Source organism: Schistocerca nitens, chromosome 7, assembly GCF_023898315.1.
Source record: "Schistocerca nitens isolate TAMUIC-IGC-003100 chromosome 7, iqSchNite1.1, whole genome shotgun sequence".
Lineage (NCBI taxonomy): Eukaryota > Metazoa > Arthropoda > Insecta > Orthoptera > Acrididae > Schistocerca > Schistocerca nitens.
Window position 1 is genome coordinate 265,572,703 of NC_064620.1, and position 20,949 is coordinate 265,593,651.

Below are 20,949 nucleotides of genomic sequence, written 5' to 3' on the forward strand. Positions count from 1 at the left end.
AACAGAATTCATTATAGTACAAATAAAACTTGAAACGTGTCTTTTTAACCTCTTTTGCTGTTCCAGTGTTAACCACCCTCACTGGCGAAAACTGAGGGCTCTACTAAAATGATAATTCTGTGACATCTCTAATGTACGAGGGGCGTTCAGAAAGTAAGCTCCGATCGGTCGCGAAATGGAAACGACTATGAAAATCCGATAAAGCTTTGCACAGATGTGTTGGGTAGTGTCTCTAGTATAACCCCAGTTAGCATCACGTCGCTCTTCTCATTTCTGAGCTCGCAGTGAGTGCGTAAAGATGTCTAGAAAATAGTGTCTGCCGCCAAGTACGAGGGCCTGGTGAGGAATTTCGCCTGAAGCTATGCAGCTAACATTACATAACTGTTGTGCTGTTTCTTCTTCACGACAATTCTCAGCCGCATTCTGCAGGGGCAATGAAGATGCTCCTGCATCGTTTTCAAATGGGAATGTGAGATTACCCACAATACAGTCCGCAATTGTCTCCCCCTGAGTTTCATCTCTGGTCACATGAACCGCTGTCTTTGAAGACAACATTTTGACACAGACAACGAGGTGTAGGCCAGCGTGGAGAATTGGCGGAAAGCACTGGCGGCTGCCTTCTATGATGAGGCTATTGAAAAGTTGGTACAACGCTATGACAAAAGTCTAAGTCAGAACGGCGACTACGTAGAGAAGTAGCTGAAAGGTGTAGCTAATTGTTACAAGTAAAACATTTCTGATGTTCACGGTGGTTTCAATTTGGCAATCAATCGGAGCTTACTTTCTGAACAGGCCTCGTATATGAATGCAATTACAGTTCATTTGTGTTAAGAATTAAGCAATGCTTAGTGTTGGTCATGGACCCAATTTTCCAGATCTGGCGTCATTTCACCGGGACTCTTGATGTGCTACTTTTGGACAGGAAGTTCAAATACATGGATCAAGCTATGTGCCTTTTGTTTTTGTTAGAAGCTTTCGATACATGCAGATACAAAAATGTCCAGAAATTACTGTATTTTTGTGAGCTGCAGAGAGATTATAAATGCAGAAAAGATGAAGATTTTAAACACTCTACTGTGAACTTTTGAATACACACAAATCACCAATAGTTACCACATATAACACTGGCTTTATGTCTAATAGGACACAAGTAGATTTTGTATTGTAGGAAGGTGAAATTGTTAGAAGGTATTGGGAAGATTTGAAAATCATGACTTAATTTAATGTACCACAATTACTGTTAATTTTGGTGTGGAAAGCAGGAAAAATAAATTAAGGATGTTTATACTACAAATATTTTACTGGCACTGAACTTGCAGTGACATAAATAACTATCATTTCCCCCCACAGAAACAAACCTTTTTTGCCACTCCTCTTTTAAAACAACTATAAAAACTCTGATCTTCATTGGACACAACAAAGTAAAGCTGTCCTCATCATTACAGTTTGGTAGAACACCACTGTTCTTTAGTATGTATGCTCATACTTTCCGTGATGTGCCCCTTGCCTTCTGCTGACCTTAGAACTGACTGACCCCGTTAAATAGCAGGTGAAAGAATGAAAAGTGACAGAAATAAAAATGTCAGGACCAACTGGGGAAAGAGCTCCAGACCTCTGAAGTTAATGTTTTGCATTACTCACTGGCAAGGGGAGATCCCCAGGGATGGGACTGACTTCTTGAAAACATCACTACAGTGATGTAGGTTAATACGATTATTGAATTAACTCAGTAATGGATTACAAATTTTAAAAAATGACATTTAAACCAATTACCTGAATAAAACTGAAGAACAAAGTTATTTCATATAGATTACAAAAAAAATTGGAAAACACCAGATGGGATACGAACACACAACCTTCAACACCTAGAAATGTATTTTAACCTCTATGCTGCGCCACTGCTGCAGATAACACTACCATTTTTAAGGATCTAGAGCATCATGCGGAGTTCTTTATTGTTGATTTCTTACAAACACGGGTCCACTAGGGCAAATGGCCGCAGCGGACACTAACCTAAGACACTCTACAGATAATTTCAAAAAGTTGATCCCATCCCTTGGGACCTCCTCTTTTGAGCTACCAAGCCATGCGGCTTTTCACTCTTTAACACATTATATTTTGTGATTACAAATGCAACAATATTCTCAGAGAAAAAATGCTCCAGTATGTGGCACATAAATCACACCACAGTACACTGCGAAAACCATTTACTTCTTTCATCATACACAAACAATAACTTTTACCTAAACAATATCACAGGACAATAATTCACAAAGGCTACAATGTGTGGCATAGCCACATTGCAAGATAAGTACAGTATAGTTCTACATAGCGTGGTAAATAGCATGAAGAATGAGGGCAATTACTTGATCACATATGTAAATTGCATGTTGCAGGTGGCACTGGCAGGCACCAGGTGGCACTGGCAGGCACTTGCACAACCGTCATGTGCTGTCACTGAGTGCAATGTCTCCCCCTGGTGGCCAAGCTTCACAACAGAGGACACACAGTGACTGTTCTGTCACACATGCCAACCATGCAACATCAGAGACATCAGCTGGTGCCCAACATCTATCTAGTAGCCCAGTGGGCTATCACATCCCTTCTTCCATGGGGAGATGGCAAGCTCCACATCAGCGAGTCAATCCCCACCAAGCTGGGTGCCCAGGCAGAACTCCAAACTGGGCCAATGTCTTCGGAAGCATTGGATGGCCCCTTCAATTTTACCAGATCCCAGTCAGCACAGATGGGAGTGTATGGCCAGAAGGTCCGCGCTTACTGGTGCAGTCTGAGTCTTGGTGGCTCCAATGCTGGTTGCGGAGGCCACTCCATGTACATATCTGGACTTGGTATGGAACACACCTGTATTGGTAGGGTTGGTGCCATTACCGCAGCCTATCTTCTTCTGACACCCATTCCATCTCGGGTGGCCTACAAACAGAGGGACATGAGGGCATGGTCAAGATTGGTAAAGAGGACTGAGAATCAGAGGGAAGGAACAGCTGAGGAGCAGGAAGGAAGATAACAGAGGGCCTGGCAAAAGAGAAATGAAAGGTGGCATTGCTGCGATGTGTGTCTGGAGGAGGGCCCAGAGGCCGGCATCAGCTGCTGGGTTCCCTGCAGCAGGCAGAGCTGATTATAGTGTGTAACCATCTGGCCCCCCTTGGCCAGAGTGAGCATGCAGTGTCCCAGCTGCTGCCGGAAGATCACTGGAATCAACTTGTTCTGGTGTCCAAAGCCCCGCACCCACACTCAGGTGCCTGGCCAGAAGTGGGGAGACAGCACTGCAGGCAACTCCACAAGTGTTGACAGCACAAGATGGAGGAGCATGCGGAGCTGACAGCCAAACTGGAGTTCTGCTAGATCTTCCCCCTCTCAGTGTCGACCAGTAGGAACTCAAAAAAACTAAAAAAAGGTTAACACTTCATCTGTATGAGCATGCCACATATTTCTTCAGCTGTGTTCACACAAGTCTTTCGGCTTCACCTTTGGATTGCGAGTAGAAGTGCAGAGACAGCAAGTGGTGACTGTGGTCAATTGTCCGACACCAGCATGAGAGGACATCCTTCAATGCTGAAAATTCTGCTGAGTGGTGTGACCATAGCCTCTGCACTTGTGGACCAACAGCTGACCATGTATGGAAATCTGGAGTACACACAAGGGACAATCAGTCACCTAGTATCCAGGAGAGGCCTGTGAAGTCGACATGAACCTACTCCCATGGGATTGAGGGTTTTGGACAGTATGAGAGTGTTTGGCGAAGAGCCACCTGTTGTTGGCCAAACTGATGGTAGTTGTGGACAAGGTGTTACAACCTGCCGATCTATGCCTAGCCAGCAAACATGGCGCTGGGCGAGCGCTTTAATTTGCGAGTTGTCCCTGTAACCTTGGTGCAAGAGCTGTAAGATTGCCAGGTGTAGAGGTTCTGGCGGGACTACCCAGGGAGACCACTTATCCATGGTTAGTAGGATAACCACATCCACTAGGATAAGACAGTGGCAGAGGTTGAATTAATGTTACAATGGGTTGGAGTCCCGACTAGAAATGCAGTCCAGCCAACCAGATTGCCTGTACCACAGTACACAGACCCCCTGATGAGAAAAGTGTCAATTGCCTGTTGAGCCTTTTCATCCAACGGTAAGCACAAGATCTTATCTTGGTTGAGCTGTAGATTGGAGCTCATTGGGAGATGGGGCTGGGCATCCACACTGGCATGTTGAGTGGAATACCAAAGGGGAATTTTGTAATTATAACTGCTGAGAAAGAGTGCGCAGCACTGGAGCTGGTAGGCAGTCCTCTGGGGTAGCTTTGCTGCAGGACCAAAGAGGGAGATTAATGGCTTATGATCCGTAAAGAAATGAAACTGTCTCAAACAGAAATATATGAAGTTTCTTTGGCACAAAAATGATCATGTGAGGCTCTTTTTTCATCTGTGAATACTCCTTCTGCATGATACTAAACTTCTTTGATGCAAATGCAATCAAATCTTCAGAGCTGTCCACAACTCTATGTGCAGGACAGCCCCTTAAGACATCATTCAGAAGTGTTTGCCACCGCCTCTAGCTGTTTGCCCTTTTGAAATGTGATGAGATATGGTGCCGAGAGCAGGGCCTCCATTAGGATCCTGAACGACTGTTCACAAGCCTCGTACCCTACAAAAGGCATGTCCTTCTTCCACAAGTTGTTGAGTGGGTGCACAGTCGGCAGCAGGCCTATGAAAATATTTCCTTAATACATTACTTTTCCCAAGAAGGACTGTAGCTCCCTTAAATTTGTGGGACGATGAAGTGTGATGAGGGCTTTGACCAGCTTCTGTGTGAGCTTAATACCTTCGGGAGAGATGACGCGCTACTGGTATTCAACCAACGGTAGTTGCGGGGGAGGTGAGAAAGGAAGAAGAGGAGGGGGATTGAGAGAGCGAGAGAGGGGGGAAAGAGTGGGAGAGGTGGTGAGGGTGGGGGAATGGGGGGGGGGGGAGGGAGCGAGGGGGACAGAGAGAGAGATAGATTCTCGAGATTGCACTTAAGACCTGTGGACTGGTTGGTGTGGAACAGCTGCTGTAAGTTTCCAAAGTGATCTTCCATTGTGCCCCCCCATCATCACAACGTCATCTAGACAATTTATGCAGCCTGGACCATCTTTCAGCAGTTGCTAGAGGAATCTTTGGAAGGTTGCTGGGGCATTGCCTTGCCCCCGCCCCCCCCCCCCCCCCCCCCCACTCCGCCGAAAACTAACCTGCGGGAAATGCTTTTCATATGCTTCCCATTCTTCTGTCGTCTCGTCGTAAGGCAGGAATGGTGGTGGAGTTGTAGCTTACTGCCAGGAGAGCAACACAGACAACACGGCTTCCTGGCATTTCTGTCCCTCTAACTGCTGTTGAAGAAACTGCTGTTGAAGAAACTGCTTTAGCATGACTTCCATGGGCACACCTGGTAAGGTAGCTTATTGCGCAGGGTCCAATGTTATGTAACAAACATGAAAAATGACCACAATCGTCGGCAGTTATGTTGTTAAAAACAACAAAAATAGTAAGACCACCACATGAGACACCATCTCCAGAGCAAATATATTTAAGGAATTCACAGGAAATTAGTTCACAGCAGATACAATGTGTCGTGTAGCAACATGGCAAGACAGGTACAGTACAGTTGTAGCTAGCACAGTAAATAGCATGATTAGTGAGAGCAGGCTGAGAGACAACACTGGACTGTGTAACACAGGTGGCAATGGGACGTGCCTGCACAGCTGTCGTGCACTGTCAATTGGCTGCGGTGTCCCTCCCTGGTGGTGCTGCATTACAATAGTAAACACAGAGTATGTATGTGCCAGTCATGTGCTGCCAGTTGATGTTGGAGACGTCAGCTGGTGTCCAACATCTAGGTGGTCACACAGTGAATTACCACAAGATTGAATACACCAATAGGAAAATCAGACTTACTTGCCCTTAACAGGCTCCACTGGCCAGATCTAGCACTGATCTAATGTAATAAAGTATTACCTTGTTAAACATTTTTTTGTGGCAGTATTTTCTAGTAAAACACTAGTAAACAATAAAACAAGGAGAAAATGGACCGATTACTCCAGTGTCCATTACAATATCCTCATTATTGCCCACTGCATGTTCCAGTCAGTAAGACTGTATAGCAGAAGAACTCCACTGATAAGTTCAATGAGATACAAATCATTATTGTTAGATTTCCTAAGTTTTTCTCCACTCCAAATCAACTTCTTTCTTGTTTTTACAAATGTTTCACAATCTTATCTTTTTCTTCTAATCTTGCAAGCAAATTTTAAGTATGCTCACTTCCAACATATACAATGGACCAACGGGCACTGTAGAAAGAGAGCTAACTGGATAAAAGAACTAACACAGAGGCACTGTAAGATAGGAAAGTGTTGTCTTCTCATGCTTCTAAAACAGTATGTGCTGCACAGAAAGACATGTCATCCATGTGCACATACTGATGTGGCACCACAATGCGAGTTCCCAGGTTGGTAGTTGGTTTCTAATAAAAAATTACATATTATCTTCCACAAGAGAATGAATGTGAGTATGTCATCTATTAATTTTTTCTTATTTTGCAAGAATCCTTGTTTTAACAGAAGAACTAAAGTAGTCAGTGGCTGATCAATTCTCTGCGTCTCTAAGAAATCCTGATATCTGTTACTGATCTTTCTAAGGTAACTGCTGTTATCTCTCTCTACTTAACACGCAATGCATGCACACAGGAGTGAGGCTCCACACACACACACACACACACACACACACACACGCACACACGCACACACACACACACACACACACACACACTTAATTTTACATAAGGCCAATAGGTTATAGACTTAGAAGTAATGTGGAGAGAGACATTTTCCCTTATGTACAAAGTAGCCATAAATTCAAAATTGCAGATATAAGTCATCTTTGCATTGAACAACACACACAGGCATGTGTATGTGATATGATGCTGTCAAATAGCACACATCCAATAAGCAAAATTTACAATGATTTAAAGCAAAGTACTGCAAGCACCTTGTCCTGATATAGCTGATCATTAACACAAGAAATTTTCCCCCAACAAAATATTAAAGTGTGCTATTTTTTAACTCAATTGATCAGAAGGGAATTAACATACATGTTTTCAATTATCAACCACTTTCAATGTTAAAAACTTTCTCTACAATTTTGGGAAAGGTAATGCACTGAAAAATGGATGAACACTTCAGCAAAATTACGATTTGAAGTTAGATAAAATTTGTTTTCAAGAAGGTATTTTCCACGAAATGCAATTTAAGTTATGAAATATTTGAATGACGTTATAATTATAAGGAACTGGAATTTTCTGGGATGTATCTCCAGCATATGGTTTCAGAAGTCACAACACTGATTATATATTAGCCATCCAGGACTATGTGTATGATTCATAGTGTGCTGTCATTTTTTGTGAATACAACAAATTCTGTGAACTTTCATGAACTCTTTAATACAGAAATAACCTCTGACACTTTATCTTACTGAGTAGCACAGTGCTCTGAGATTTCATGAATTTGCTAATTTTCTGATGGACATACTATAAAAAGGGTCAGGCCATGTGGAATCATTCAATGGTCTGGTTTCTGACTTCTAAAATTTTGATAATTTTTTGTACATTTATAGTTACAGTTGTTTGCATGAAAAATTCCAAATTAATTTTTTTGAGCTATTAATTTTTAAAATTTCCAAAATCATGCAATTTTTATTATGTTCTGAAACCTTAAAATCACCATATCTCAAACACTATTTGACTTACAGACCTAAAATTTGTACCATTTTATTCAGTTTCTTCTAAGCTTTAAAAGTATGTACTAATTAATGATATTCTTAACAATGCTGAATTTTTCCAGATGAAATTATTTTTTAATTTAGAAAATTTCAAAATTGGATTTTTTTTGTTCTGGAAAAAAAAAAATTTAAAAAATGTGTCACTCGTGCATTATTTGTTAACACATGCACCAAATTTCATGATGGTATTAAGTGGGAAAATATTAAAATAAATTTTATTTTACTGGTAAGTGCAGTGCCTTGTGCCTAGTCAGCAGGGGTTTTGACTTGTTACTAAAACACAATATCAAAAACCAAACAAGACTGTCAAATCATAATTTTTTACTCAGTGTCAATCAAGTTATTACATTATCTGAATTATACACATAAATTTAAATTCCCATTTGACTTTTCTTGTTAACTATGGAGATATTTTAATTTACTTAATTACAGCTTCATTTTACAGATACATTAATATTATTAATTAAACAATGATATAGGTGTTATTATTTAATGTGTTATTTGAATACCTAGCAAAGAGAAATTTTTTATTCATCTTCAACAAGAAATATGTTAATGGTGATCCACTAACAATCTTATTAGAATCTACAATTATGTATTGCATTTTTCTTTTAAATGATGTAACCTATTTCTCATAAGCAATAATTTCATAACTGATGCAACAACACATCTTTTCCAATATAATCTGGGGCTTTTCACAGCTCTTCTTCTGCTAGGTTTATACATTCTTCCAGTGGCAGCTGAGGGACTTAATTTACAAAGTATGAAGTTTTTGTAAGTACACTCAATTTATCTTTTATGAAAGAGAAAGAGTAGGTCCACAACGATGTGTAAATAAAAAGTTTACTTCTCCTTTTTCATTCCCAAAAAGCAGGAAACCACCCACTGTTTGTTATCATAGGTGCAAGCAACTAGTCCTGTGATCTACTCAAAAACATGCAGCATCTGGACCCCTTGAATATTATAACATCAAAATCCTTAAAGTCAGAAACAATTATTGCTTTACCTTAGACTTTGCTCACAGGAATAAATGCACAATGCTTTTCTTCCCTGTGACTGCTATGGGTTTATAAAAATATTTCACAAGCTCCTTTTTTATGCTGCATGCTCATCATCTGTCATACATACGTGACTGAAGGCATACATGCTAGCACTCAAAAAATTGGAATGAAGTTAATATTTGATCATGTTGTACTTCCATAACTGATTAATATGAGTGGTTCAAAAACCATTTCAACTATAATTTTATGTGCATTTATGAAGCCAGTGGTTTCATTCTATATGAAAATCCTCAGTTGACGAGGTAGTACAAATATGCCAGTGTCATGATTTAAAATGCCTAATTTCACAATATAACACTGAACTGCTCATGTCGAAATATAACAAGTATGCTCATGTCAAAATATTACAAGTACAATATTCCACTTCGTGGGCTGCACTTGGTGCTTGTCATATTTCAATATATGCGATTCAACATTTTCTTGGGCCAATAAGCATTTTAAATCATGACACAGCCAGTTTTCTGCCACTTTATCGTCTGAGCCCATGTGCTTTGGAGTTACATATATACAAAATACCATGGTCCTCTTTCCATCACCAGTGCTTTGCTAATTTCATCTCAACAATTCATCTCTACTGAACCGAATTACTGCATTCGCGTGCGAGCGCCCACACACACACACACACACACACACACACACACACACACACACACACTATTGTCCTATAAATATGTACACAACCACCACTGTAAATTTAGTTATATAAAATGGAAAATGCATATTATCCCTTACATTATTTGTGTGAATTGTTATATGGCATAGTTTGTTACAATTTTAAAGTGATAAACCAAAGTATGCTTAATTAGTACTCAATAATTTCATTTTAACAGTAGTTCAATGTAAAAGCTTGCAAATGAAGTGCAGTTGAGGTACTGTCAGAAAAACAAATAGCAGTAAAATGAAATTTACTTCACATGTTCCCTTCAATCATACCATCATGAAATTCGGCACACACATTAACAGTGTGCAAATAACATACTTTTTCTTTTTGTTAAAAATAAACGATACTGAAATTTTCAAAATTTAAGGAAGTTTTGGTTTGGGAAAGTCTAGCAATTTAATGAATTTGGTCACATAACACATATTTTAAAACCTATAATAAACTGAATAAAATGGTGTAAATTCAGGTGTGAACGTCAAATATTTTTTGAGATATGGTCATTTCCAGGTTTCCAAACAAAAATCACAGAATTTCAATAAATTTAAAAGCTGATAACTCAAAAATGAAGTAGCCAAAAAATTTCAATCTTCGATTTTATCTTATTTTAATAGGAAGAATAAGATGACAAACAATGGGAGGTAGGCTTTGGCTGCCAGTAGCCAATTACAGTATAACCCTGCTTTTATATTCCCAGAAGTAACGTTTTCCCGCCGTTTACAACATTTTTTATCTGCCCCGTCAAAATTCCTATGCCCACGATGTTAATTTATTTGCACCTAATTTTGCATCAACATATTTATAGTTTCCCGAGATTTACGCTTTACGAAAAAATGTTTGTGGAGAAAAAATGACGCTGGCATCATGTTGGCTATCCAGTAGTGTTTACAAATATTACGTGGTTAAGTTTCTCGACACCAGGGCACTCTACTCAGCAGATTGAAACCAGTAAACGCGTAAAAGTCGGAACAGTTTGTGCCATATCTCCCGCCACTGTCAAGCTCTACTTGACGTAGTGGCTGATGGGAATAATTAGGTTCGTTCGAATCAAGATATCATGACCAATCATAACCATTTCCTAACAGTCCCTACAGCGCAAACGCAGTTTCGTGATTGTTGTGGTCATCATGGTGCTGCGGCCACACGCTTGGCGCAAACTCCAAGCCTCTCCAAATGCTTGGCTAAGTTTGGGGAACTATCCACATGCTCGCGAGTGTGCTTGTTTGTTCTGGAGAAGCAAGCACGACAGATGTAGAGGTTGTGTCAGTCATAACCTTTGGCTTAACCTATCTTTATTGTTGTTGTTGTTGTTGTTGTTTTTTTGGTCTTCAGTCCTGAGACTGGTTTGATGCAGCTCTCCATGCTACTCTATCCTGTGCAAGCTTCTTCATCTCCCAGTACCTACTGCAACCTACATCCTTCTGAATCTGTTTAGTGTATTCATCTCTTGGTCTCCCTCTACGATTTTTACCCTCCACACTGCCCTCCAATACTAAATTGGTGATCACTCGATGTCTCTGAACATGTCCTACCAACCGATCCCTTCTTCTAGCCAAGTTGTGCCACAAGCTCCTCTTCTCCCCAATTCTATTCAATACCTCCTCATTAGTTATGTGATCTACCCATCTAATCTTCAGGATTCTTCTGTAGCACCACATTTCGATAGCTTCTATTCTCTTCTTGTCTAAACTACTTATCGTCCATGTTTCACTTCCATACATGGCTACACTCCATACAAATACTTTCAGAAACGACTTCCTGACACTTAAATCAATACTCAATGTTAACAAATTTCTCTTCTTCAGAAACGCTTTCCTTGCCATTGCCAGTCTACATTTTATATCCTCTCTACTTCGACCATCATCAGTTATTTTGCTCCCCAAATAGCAAAACTCATTTCCTAATCTAATTCCCTCAGCATCACCCGATTTAACTCAACTACATTCCATTATCCTCGTTTTGCTTTTGTTGATGTTCATCTTGTATCCTCCTTTCAAGACGCTGTCCATTCCATTCAACTGCTCTTCCAAGTCCTTTGCTGTCTCTGACAGAATTACAATGTCATCAGTGAACCTCAAAGTTTTTATTTCTTCTCCATAGATTTTAATACCTACTCCAAATTTTTCTTTTATTTCCTGTACTGCTTGCTTAATATACAGATTGAATAACATCGGGGATAGGCTACAACACTGTCTCACTCTCTTCCCAACCACCGCTTCCCTTCCATGCCCCTCGATTCTTATAACTGCCGTTTGGTTTGTGTACAAATCGTAAAAAGCTTTTCGCTCCCTGTATTTTACCCCTGCCACCTTTAGAATTTGAAAGAGAGTATTCCAGTCAACTTTGTCAAAAGCTTTCTCTAAGTCTACAAATGCTAGAAACGTAGGTTTGCCTTTCCTTAATCTTTCTTTTAAGATAAGTCGTACGGTCAGTATTGCCTCACGTGTTCCAATATTTCTACGGAATCCAAACTGATCTTCCCCGAGGTCGGCTTCAACCAGTATTTCCATTCGTCTGTAAAGAATTCGCGTTAGTATTTTGCATCTGTGACTTATTAAACTGATAGTTCGGTAATTTTCACATCTGTCATCACTTGCTTTCTTTGGGATTGGAATTATTATAAATAAAAATAAAAATTAAAAAAGATTAAGAAGAAGAAGAAGAAGAAGAAGAGGAGGAGGAGGAAATAAAACGAAAAATGATTTCGAAGAAAAATACAGACTTCAGAGAAGCTATACCAGCTAAATATTGTCTGGCAATAACACTAAGATATTTAGCAATTGGAGACAGTTACAAAAGTCTACACTATTTGTTTAAAGCATCCACCCAGGTAATATCAAAAATTACATCTGAAGTCTGCAGAGCTATTAATAACGTTCTGAAAGATGAAATAAAGGTAATGTGAAACATGTTTGATATTTTGTTTTTAATGTTTTTTATTAGTTTGAAGAGGTAGGTGTACAAAAATATTAAGCAGTGTTCATACTACAATTATTACTTACGCACCTCTGTCGAACCATATTTAGCATGTTTCGGAGTATGGCCACTTGGAGCGCCAGTTGATACCGTCATTCATTTTACGTTGCTCAAATGTTTTAAGTTTAAATGCAGCTCTGCTGATGTATTTTATTCATGCTGAGCAAGACGTGTTTCGAGAATTTATTCTCATTGTCAAGTGCAGTATTTACATATGTATTTTTTGTGATGTTACACAAACGAATAATGTGAGTCATAGTTTGTGTGTGTGTGTGTGTGTGTGTGTGTGTGTGGTTTTCTACATAACTATGAGGCACAGTACCTGTTAACCTAAAAAATATGACTACAGTGCAAGAGATGCAGAATAATACATATTCCAATAGCACACAAAACACTTATTTACGTATTTGCACTTGACAACGCGAAAAAATTCTCGAAATGTGTCCGGCTAAGCATGAAAAAAATACGAAACTAGTGCAGAATTTTTATTATTTAAGTAATGAATGACAGCTGCAGGCTTTCAGAAACATCGATTATGACATGAAATTGAGTCAAATGTTCCTACTTCCCAGACAGTTATCAGTTCCAGTTACATCAGTGGTTTTTACTAGATAAAACACCTACATTAGATAATAAACACGTCCCTGACAAGTCTTTTGATGCCTGTTATGTACATATATCATACATAAAGTGCACAGGGGTATCCTATACATAACTGTCACAGCTTAAAACGTTATTTCCCACATTTTACATTTTACCGCCTTTTACACAATTTTTTTAAGTCGCTTGTGATGCATTGCACGCAGCCATGTATTGTCATGCAGGAGAGGGCACCCCAAATCAGTTGCCAGCATTATTTGTTGCAATAAGAAATCTTGGCATCATCCAGCAACTTGCAGTAGTAGGCCATGTTCATTGCCCTCTGTTCATGCAGGTAATCAAGTAGAAATACACCTTATGAATCCCAAATGACAGTTGTCAAAACTTTCCCAGCTGACAGTCGAACACTGGCCTTAGTGGGTACCTCTTCTCCCCTCAGTCTAAAGAATATAGTGATGGACCCATCTTTCATTACAGGTTATGATACAGTCCTGAAACGTCTCTTCTTCTTCTTCTTCAAAGCTAGTCACTTTCTTTTGTGCCTTGGTGAAAAAGACATGAAACCCACCTTGTTTGACATTTTTCCATGTCCAACTGTGTCTTATACAGACACTTCTGACATTTATCACAACCTGTGATGCAATCTCAGCAACAGTAATGTAGCAATCACCTTCCACAAGCTCACTCAGGGCATATTGTCTTCACTGACAACGGCTGACAGGCACCATGATTTTTCATTTGGTGAAACCATTTCAAAACTTCTGTGACCAACTGAACGCAAGGATTTTACCCACACTTGCATCACCAAATTGTAGTTTGTGTCTCCTCAAAATGTCATTTTATTTCACACTTCCGTTGGCAGGTAAACAAATAATAATGCATGGCACAACTGTTCATTCACAGTAACACCGAAATGGCAGACATAAATGTGTCAGCCATGTATATAGCCAAACCACTCCATTTTCCCACAAGTGATTGTGACGTACTTCACTGCTTAAGTCACAACACGAGTAGATGAATACAGCTCCAGTTTATATTTGAATGACTTGTATGACTTATTCGTTCTCATGTCTACCTTCAATTGGGATTGGGGGGGGGGGGGGGGGGAGAAAAAAGAAAAGACCTAAGGGGATTCACACAGCACTCTTGATTAGCTTCTAAATAATTTTCCCCCTCTTTACCATCACAAATAACTTTTTCTATCTGGTATGGTAAAGAACAGAATATTAGTTTCCTGAAGTTCAAAATGCCTTTACTTTCAACATATTACTGTCTGTTACATTACTACGTAAAACTTTCATACATGTATCTAATGCAACATAACAGTTGTCAAGTTATGACTAAATAAAGTTCTCAGTAGCCAATAGTGACACATAATACCCAAAACAAAGTTATAAACCTATGGCAACCATTCATTTTTCTGCAACAGCAGCAATCTGAACATTACTGTAGAAGTTAAAATCTAATTTGCTACTCACCAATTTTTCTGACCGTTCTCCTGATGGCAACCTCGCAACAGTAGCATCTGGCGAATCCTCAGGTGGTGGTGGTTGTGTAATCCAATTGTATTCACGCTTTTCTACAGGCAACCCCCACCTCTCATATTCAAGAGACTGTGTGCGCAGAGTCTCATAACAATCGAGGCACACCACAGCAAAGTCACCATTTTCGAGCAGAAGACTCTTCTCAGGTTGTCTGTGATACCTCAAGAAAGGGAAATCCTGAAACATCAGAAAATGTGATATAAAATCTTAAAGAGTATCAAAAGGACTGACTGGTATAATGCTGTGTTCCAGATACACATATTATGAAGTAGTTTCTTAAATTAAAATCAATTGTTCCTCACCATACAGCAGAGTTGTTCAGTCGCAGATAGGCACAAGAAAAAGTCTGTGAGATAATAAGTTTTCAGCCAACAAGACCTTAATCGGAAATAGACAACATACACACAAACTCCCGTGAACATAACTCACACACACATCACCACTGTCTCTGGCTGCTGATGCCAGACTGCGAGTAGCGGCACATCATGGGAGAAGCAACTGGGTGGCAGGGGTAAGGAGGATGGCAGGGTGGGCAGGGGGAGGGATAGCAGCATAGGGGTGGTGGAAGGTAAAGTGCTGCTTAAGGGAGAGTACAGGGATGAGGTGAGGAGAGGGTAGGGCAGCTGGGTGCAGGCACTAGGTTATACATAGGGCAAGGGGAGGGGAGGGGGGTGGTAGTGGAAAAGAAGAGAATTAAAAAGACTATGGACGTGTTTGTGGGCTAGAGGGCTGCGTAGTGCTGGAACGGGAACAGGGAAGGAGCTAAATGGGTAAGGCCAATGACTAACAAAGGTTACATAAGATATATTGCGGGGAGAGTTCACACCTGTGCAATTCAGAAAAGCTGGTGTTGCTGGGAATATTCCAGATGGCACAGGCCATGAAGCAGTCATCGAAGGGCAGAACGTTATGGGGGGAAGTGTTCTCAGCAACGTGGTGGTCCAGCTGTTTCTTGGCTGCAGTTTGTCAGTGGCCATTCATGTAGGCAGACACCTTGTTGGTTGTCATGCCCACAGAGAATATAGCATAGTGGTTGCAGATTAGCTTGTAGATCACATGATTGATTTCACAGGTAGGCTTGCCCTTTCCACAATTTCTTAACCTCGAACCTTGCCTCACCACCATTCCCCAAATCCCTCAACATGCAAACTAACTTTACATCCGCAGAAAGAACCACAATCTACTAGCTAGAAACTGATCCCAATCTTATAATCCTACTTGCTGACAAAGGTTCCACAGCTGTTGTTGAAGGCACACGGATTAGCTGGCAGAAGGACTCCGCCAGCTGTCAGATTCATCCACCAATAAACCCTGCCACAGTGAACCCATTCCAGAAATCCAGCAGAATCTACAGTATCTCCTCAAATCCTCAGGCCCATCCCAGAACCTGCCCCCACAGTCTCTCTCTCTTCTAAACTCCACACTCCTACCTTCTACATGCTTTCTTAAGTCCATAAACCTAACCACCCAGGACACCCCATTTGTCTAGTTACTACCGTATTTACTCGAATTTAAGCCGCACTCGAATCTAAGCCGCACCTGAAAAATGAGACTCGAAATCGAGGAAAAAAAAATTTCCCAAATCTAAGCCGCACCTGAAATCTGAGACTCGAAATTCAAGGGGAGAGAAAAGTTTTAGGCCGCACTTCCAAATCGAAACAAACTTGGTCCATTGTAATATGAGACACAATTTAGGTTGAATGAATGACGATACAGCTGTAGTAGTTTGGTTCGAGTCGTAAGCTTAGCAGTCAAGCTTTACCAGGTAGCCGTTGTTATGCGTCAGGCGCTCCGTCCGTATTTATATGGGTACCCTTCCTTTTTCACGTGCTTCGTCTGGTTTGAATTGATTGCTTATTTTTCTTTGATCTGACAAGTGCAGTTCTCTTTGTTATAGGTGTTTCCGTCACTCAAAGCTGAAAATGCATTACTGTACTGTGTCATGCATTGTTTGTCGCATTCTGAAAATGAGGGTTTACGCCTGTCGCCGCTCGCGGCATGGCTTGCTTTCGTGCACGCTACCGCCGCTTACAATTAAAAAAAAAAAACAAAGAGAGGAATCGTCTCATTAGCGAAACAATGGCATAAGACTGCTATTCGTTGCTACTTACACTGCTGCTTTCTTTGATAATGATCAACAAGAATCAAATAATAGACCGCGTATGATAGAAGATGTTCTGAACGAGAATTTAGCGAAAATTTTTTCCGTTTGAAAATCTTTGCAGACGTTTCTTTAGTACATTACATTGTGCACAGAAATTAGAGTCATCTTAGATTTAAAAATCTAGTCAATTGCCGTGCTTCATTTTTGACTGTATCACTATTAGGCATAAGAATAATACGAATATAAACATGACATGGTATGTATATTCTTCCGCGTCTGCTGTTGTCTCACTCTAGTTTCGTAGTTTATTAGGCGGACAGGATTTAAATGAGATAGCAGCAAACACGAAAGAATACATGGCAAAATGTTTATATTCGTATTATTCTTATGGTCAAGAGAATACTGCATGTGATTCACAATTCATAAAAGTTCCTATTAGCAACCATTTCTTCTCACAGTTAGGAAAAAATTCAGAAAGCAGAGTTGGCCATATTGACAAATATCCCAAACAGTCTTGCCAGTCGGATTTTCGTAGTACATTGAAATGCTGCTACGTTCGACGAGGAACAATACGGAATTTGTATTTACTTCGTTGGATAATGTATGAAAATGCAGTGGTCGAAACTCGGGGCGGAGGAAAAAAAAGCTCGTCCTCCACCTTTTTTTTATTTATTTACTGACGCAGAGGTTTTGGTGCCAGTATTTGTCTTTGTGCCTGCGAAGCATGCCTGCATAGCGCTACATATATTCGACGACAGAAGTTAGTTGTGGCGGCACCTACCAACATTTTTCAGAACTTCCACTTACTTTGCACTCGATTCTAAGCCGCAGGCGGTTTTTTGGACTACAAAAACCGGAAAAAAAGTGCGGCTTAGATTCGAGTAAATATGGTATGTCCCCACTGAGAGACACTCTGCTCTCATAGAGAATTTCTGCTCCCGCAGACCAACACCTTCAGCCTATTACCACCAATCTAACCTTCCATATGAAACATACCAACCATTTCCTCCAGCGACACTGCACAGTACCTGTTCCTTTACCACATGGTGCCCTGCTCACCATTGCTGATGCCACCTCCATTTAAACTCATCTCTAATGCACACAGCCTTACTACTATTGAACACAACCTTTCCCAATGCCCGACGGATTCCAAACCCACAACCTCCTCCATAGTCGCCATCACCAACTATATCATCACCCACAATTACTTCTCCTTTGAAGGCATCACTTACAAACAAATGTTGGGTATGGCTATGGGCACCTGGATGACACCAATCCTGAGCCAACCTGTTCAAGAGTCATTAGGGAAATCCTTCCTAAATACCCAGAATCCCAAACCCCTCACCTAGTTCAGATCCAGCGACTTCTTCGTGATCTGGATTAAGGAAGAGGACACCCTATCAACATTCCTCCAGAACCTCAAGATCTGCTGTACCTTATCTCTCATCACACCCACCACCTCCCAAAGTCCCACAGTCCAGCCACAGAGGAGCATTCTCCTAATGACTCAGTACCATCCAGAACTGGAGTAACCGAATCACATTCTCTACCTCTCGTCTTGCCCTGAAATGAGGAATTTCCTATCCACTATCCTTCCCATCCCTCCCATAGTGGTATTCTGCCACCCACCAAACCTACACAATATCTTCATCCATCCCTGCACAACCCTGCTCCCGACTCCTGGCCTTATGGCTCATATACCTGTATTAGACCTAGACGCAAGACCTGCCCCATACATCCTCCCACCACCATCCTATCTGTTCATAAGTGTGACCTATCCCATCAAAAGCAAGGCTACCAGCGAAACCAGTAATGTGGTCTACGAGCTAAGCTGCAACCACTGTGCTGCATTCTACGTGGGCATGGTAACCAACGAGCTGTCTGTCTGCATGTTGTCTATTTCCGATGAAGGCCTTGTTGGCCGACAGCTTACGTTCTGACAGTCTTTTTGTTGTTCTTATGTGTGGCTCAGCATCTCCACTACAAGGTGAGTAGCACCTATCCTTTTCATAATATTGCACATTCCATCCTGGATTTTCCTTAGTTCAATAAAACCTCTTGTTCATTACTAGTAGATTTCAATATATGGCAATCAGGTATACTGCCAGAGCATATTTTGTAAATTCCGTATTACTTGTTCAAGGCAACTGCTCGGCATTTTCAGATTGTGATTGCTGGTTACCGCAGCTAAGTCGCAACTGCCAGCGTCCACACTGCAATTAGTTAAGGAATGGAATGTGGCCCACTTAGCCTCATGATACCAATTAAGGAGCTACCTGATTGAGGAGTAGCTGCTCCAAGGTCTGCAAATCTGAGAACAGCTGGGAGAGCAGTGTGCTGAACCCCCGCCCATCCACATTTGGTCTAAATGACAGACACCACTGGCTGAGAATTACACAGTAGCCGGATAAGCCCAAATGGCCTTTCTGTGGCCAGAGTGGTGGAGCTTTGCTTTTTGATATTTTCCTACAGTGTATATCTATTTTTCTGAGAGTTTCCAACATCTTACACCATTTTACATTGATGAAAATTTTTTTCTAGGTTCACAAATCCTATGAAGATGCTTTTGTTGTTCTTCTGGCTTGCTTCCACTACCTAGTGTAGTGTTGAAACTGCATTTCCCTTTCTTAATTTCAAAAGTAGGTAAAAAGACGAGGGCTAGTAGAAATCCTTGGGTAACAGAAGAGATACTGAATTTAATTGATGAAAGGAGAAAATATAAAAATGCAGTAAATGAAGCAGGCAAAAAGGAATACAAACATCTCAAAAATGAGATCGACAGGAAGTGCAAAATGGCTAAGCAGGGATGGCTAGAGGACAAATTAAGGATGTAGAGGCTTATCTCACTAGGGGTAAGATAGATACTGCCTACAGGAAAATTAAAGAGACCTTTGGAGAAAGGAGAACCACTTGCATGAATATCAAGAGCTTTGATGGAAACCCAGTTCTAAGCAAAGAAGGGAAAGCAGAAAGCTGGAAGGAGTATATAGAGGGTCTATACAGGTCAGGTCAGGAAGTCTTTTCTGAAAGTATTTGTATGGAGTGTAGCCATGTATGGAAGTGAAACATGGACGATAAATAGTTTGGACAAGAAGAGAATAGAAGCTTTCGAAATGTGGTGCTACAGAAGGATGCTGAAGATTAGATGGGTAGATCACATAACTAATGAGGAGGTACTGAATAGGATTGGGGAGAAGAGGAGTTTGTGGCACAACTTGACCAGAAGAAGGGATCGGTTGGTAGGACATGTTCTGAGGCATCAAGGGATCACCAATTTAGTATTGGAGGGCAGCGTGGAGGGTAAAAATCGTAGGGGGAGACCAAGAGATGCATACACTAAGCAGATTCAGAAGGATGTAGGTTGCAGTAGGTACTGGGAGATGAAGAAGCTTGCACAGGATAGAGTAGCATGGAGAGCTGCATCAAACCAGTCTCAGGACTGAAGACCACAACAACAACAACATACAGGGGCTATGTTCTTGAGGACAATATTAAGGAAATGGAAGAGGATGTAGATGAAGATGAAATGGGAGATAAGATACTGCGTGAAGAGTTTGACAGAGCACTGAAAGACCTGAGTCGAAACAAGGCCCTGAGAGTAGACAACATTCCATTAGAACTACTGATGGCCTTGGGAGAGCCAGTCATGACAAATACCATCTGGTGAGCAAGATGTATGAGACAGGCGAAATACCCTCAGACTTCAAGAAGAATATAATAATTCCAATCCCAAAGAAAGCAGGTGTTGACAGATGTGAAAATTACCGAACTATCAGTTTAATAAGTCACAGATGCAAAATACTAACGCGAATTCTTTACAGACGAAAGGAAAAACTGGTAGAAGCCGACCTCGGGGAAGATCAGTTTGGATTCCATAGAAATATCGGAACATGTGAGGCAATACTGACGTTACGACTTATCTTAGAAGAAAGATTAAGGAAAGGCAAACCTACATTTCTAGCATTTGTAGACTTAGAGAAAGCTTTTGACAATGTTGACTGAAATACTCTCTTTCAAATTCTAAAGGTGGCAGAATGTACAAATTTGACTTTCTTTCACGTAAGAAGTCACAAGTTCTGCATTTTCCCACATGTTACTGCCCCTATAGTCCAAGATAATTAATTTGGGCACCGGTTAAAGGCTACATGGGGGAAAAACTAAACATTCCAGATAACAGACACTGAACC

General features: G+C 40.7%; 1 protein-coding gene across 1 annotated transcript in view; it reads right to left on the reverse strand.

The window, feature by feature from the left end:
* LOC126195387 (protein piccolo) overlaps positions 1-20,949 on the reverse strand; it is a 645,505-nt gene that overhangs the window by 519,200 nt on the left and 105,356 nt on the right. The window contains exon 7 of the mRNA XM_049933978.1: positions 14,593-14,835. Coding sequence (XP_049789935.1) covers positions 14,593-14,835 — 243 coding nt within the window. The remainder of the gene's footprint in view (positions 1-14,592; positions 14,836-20,949) is intronic.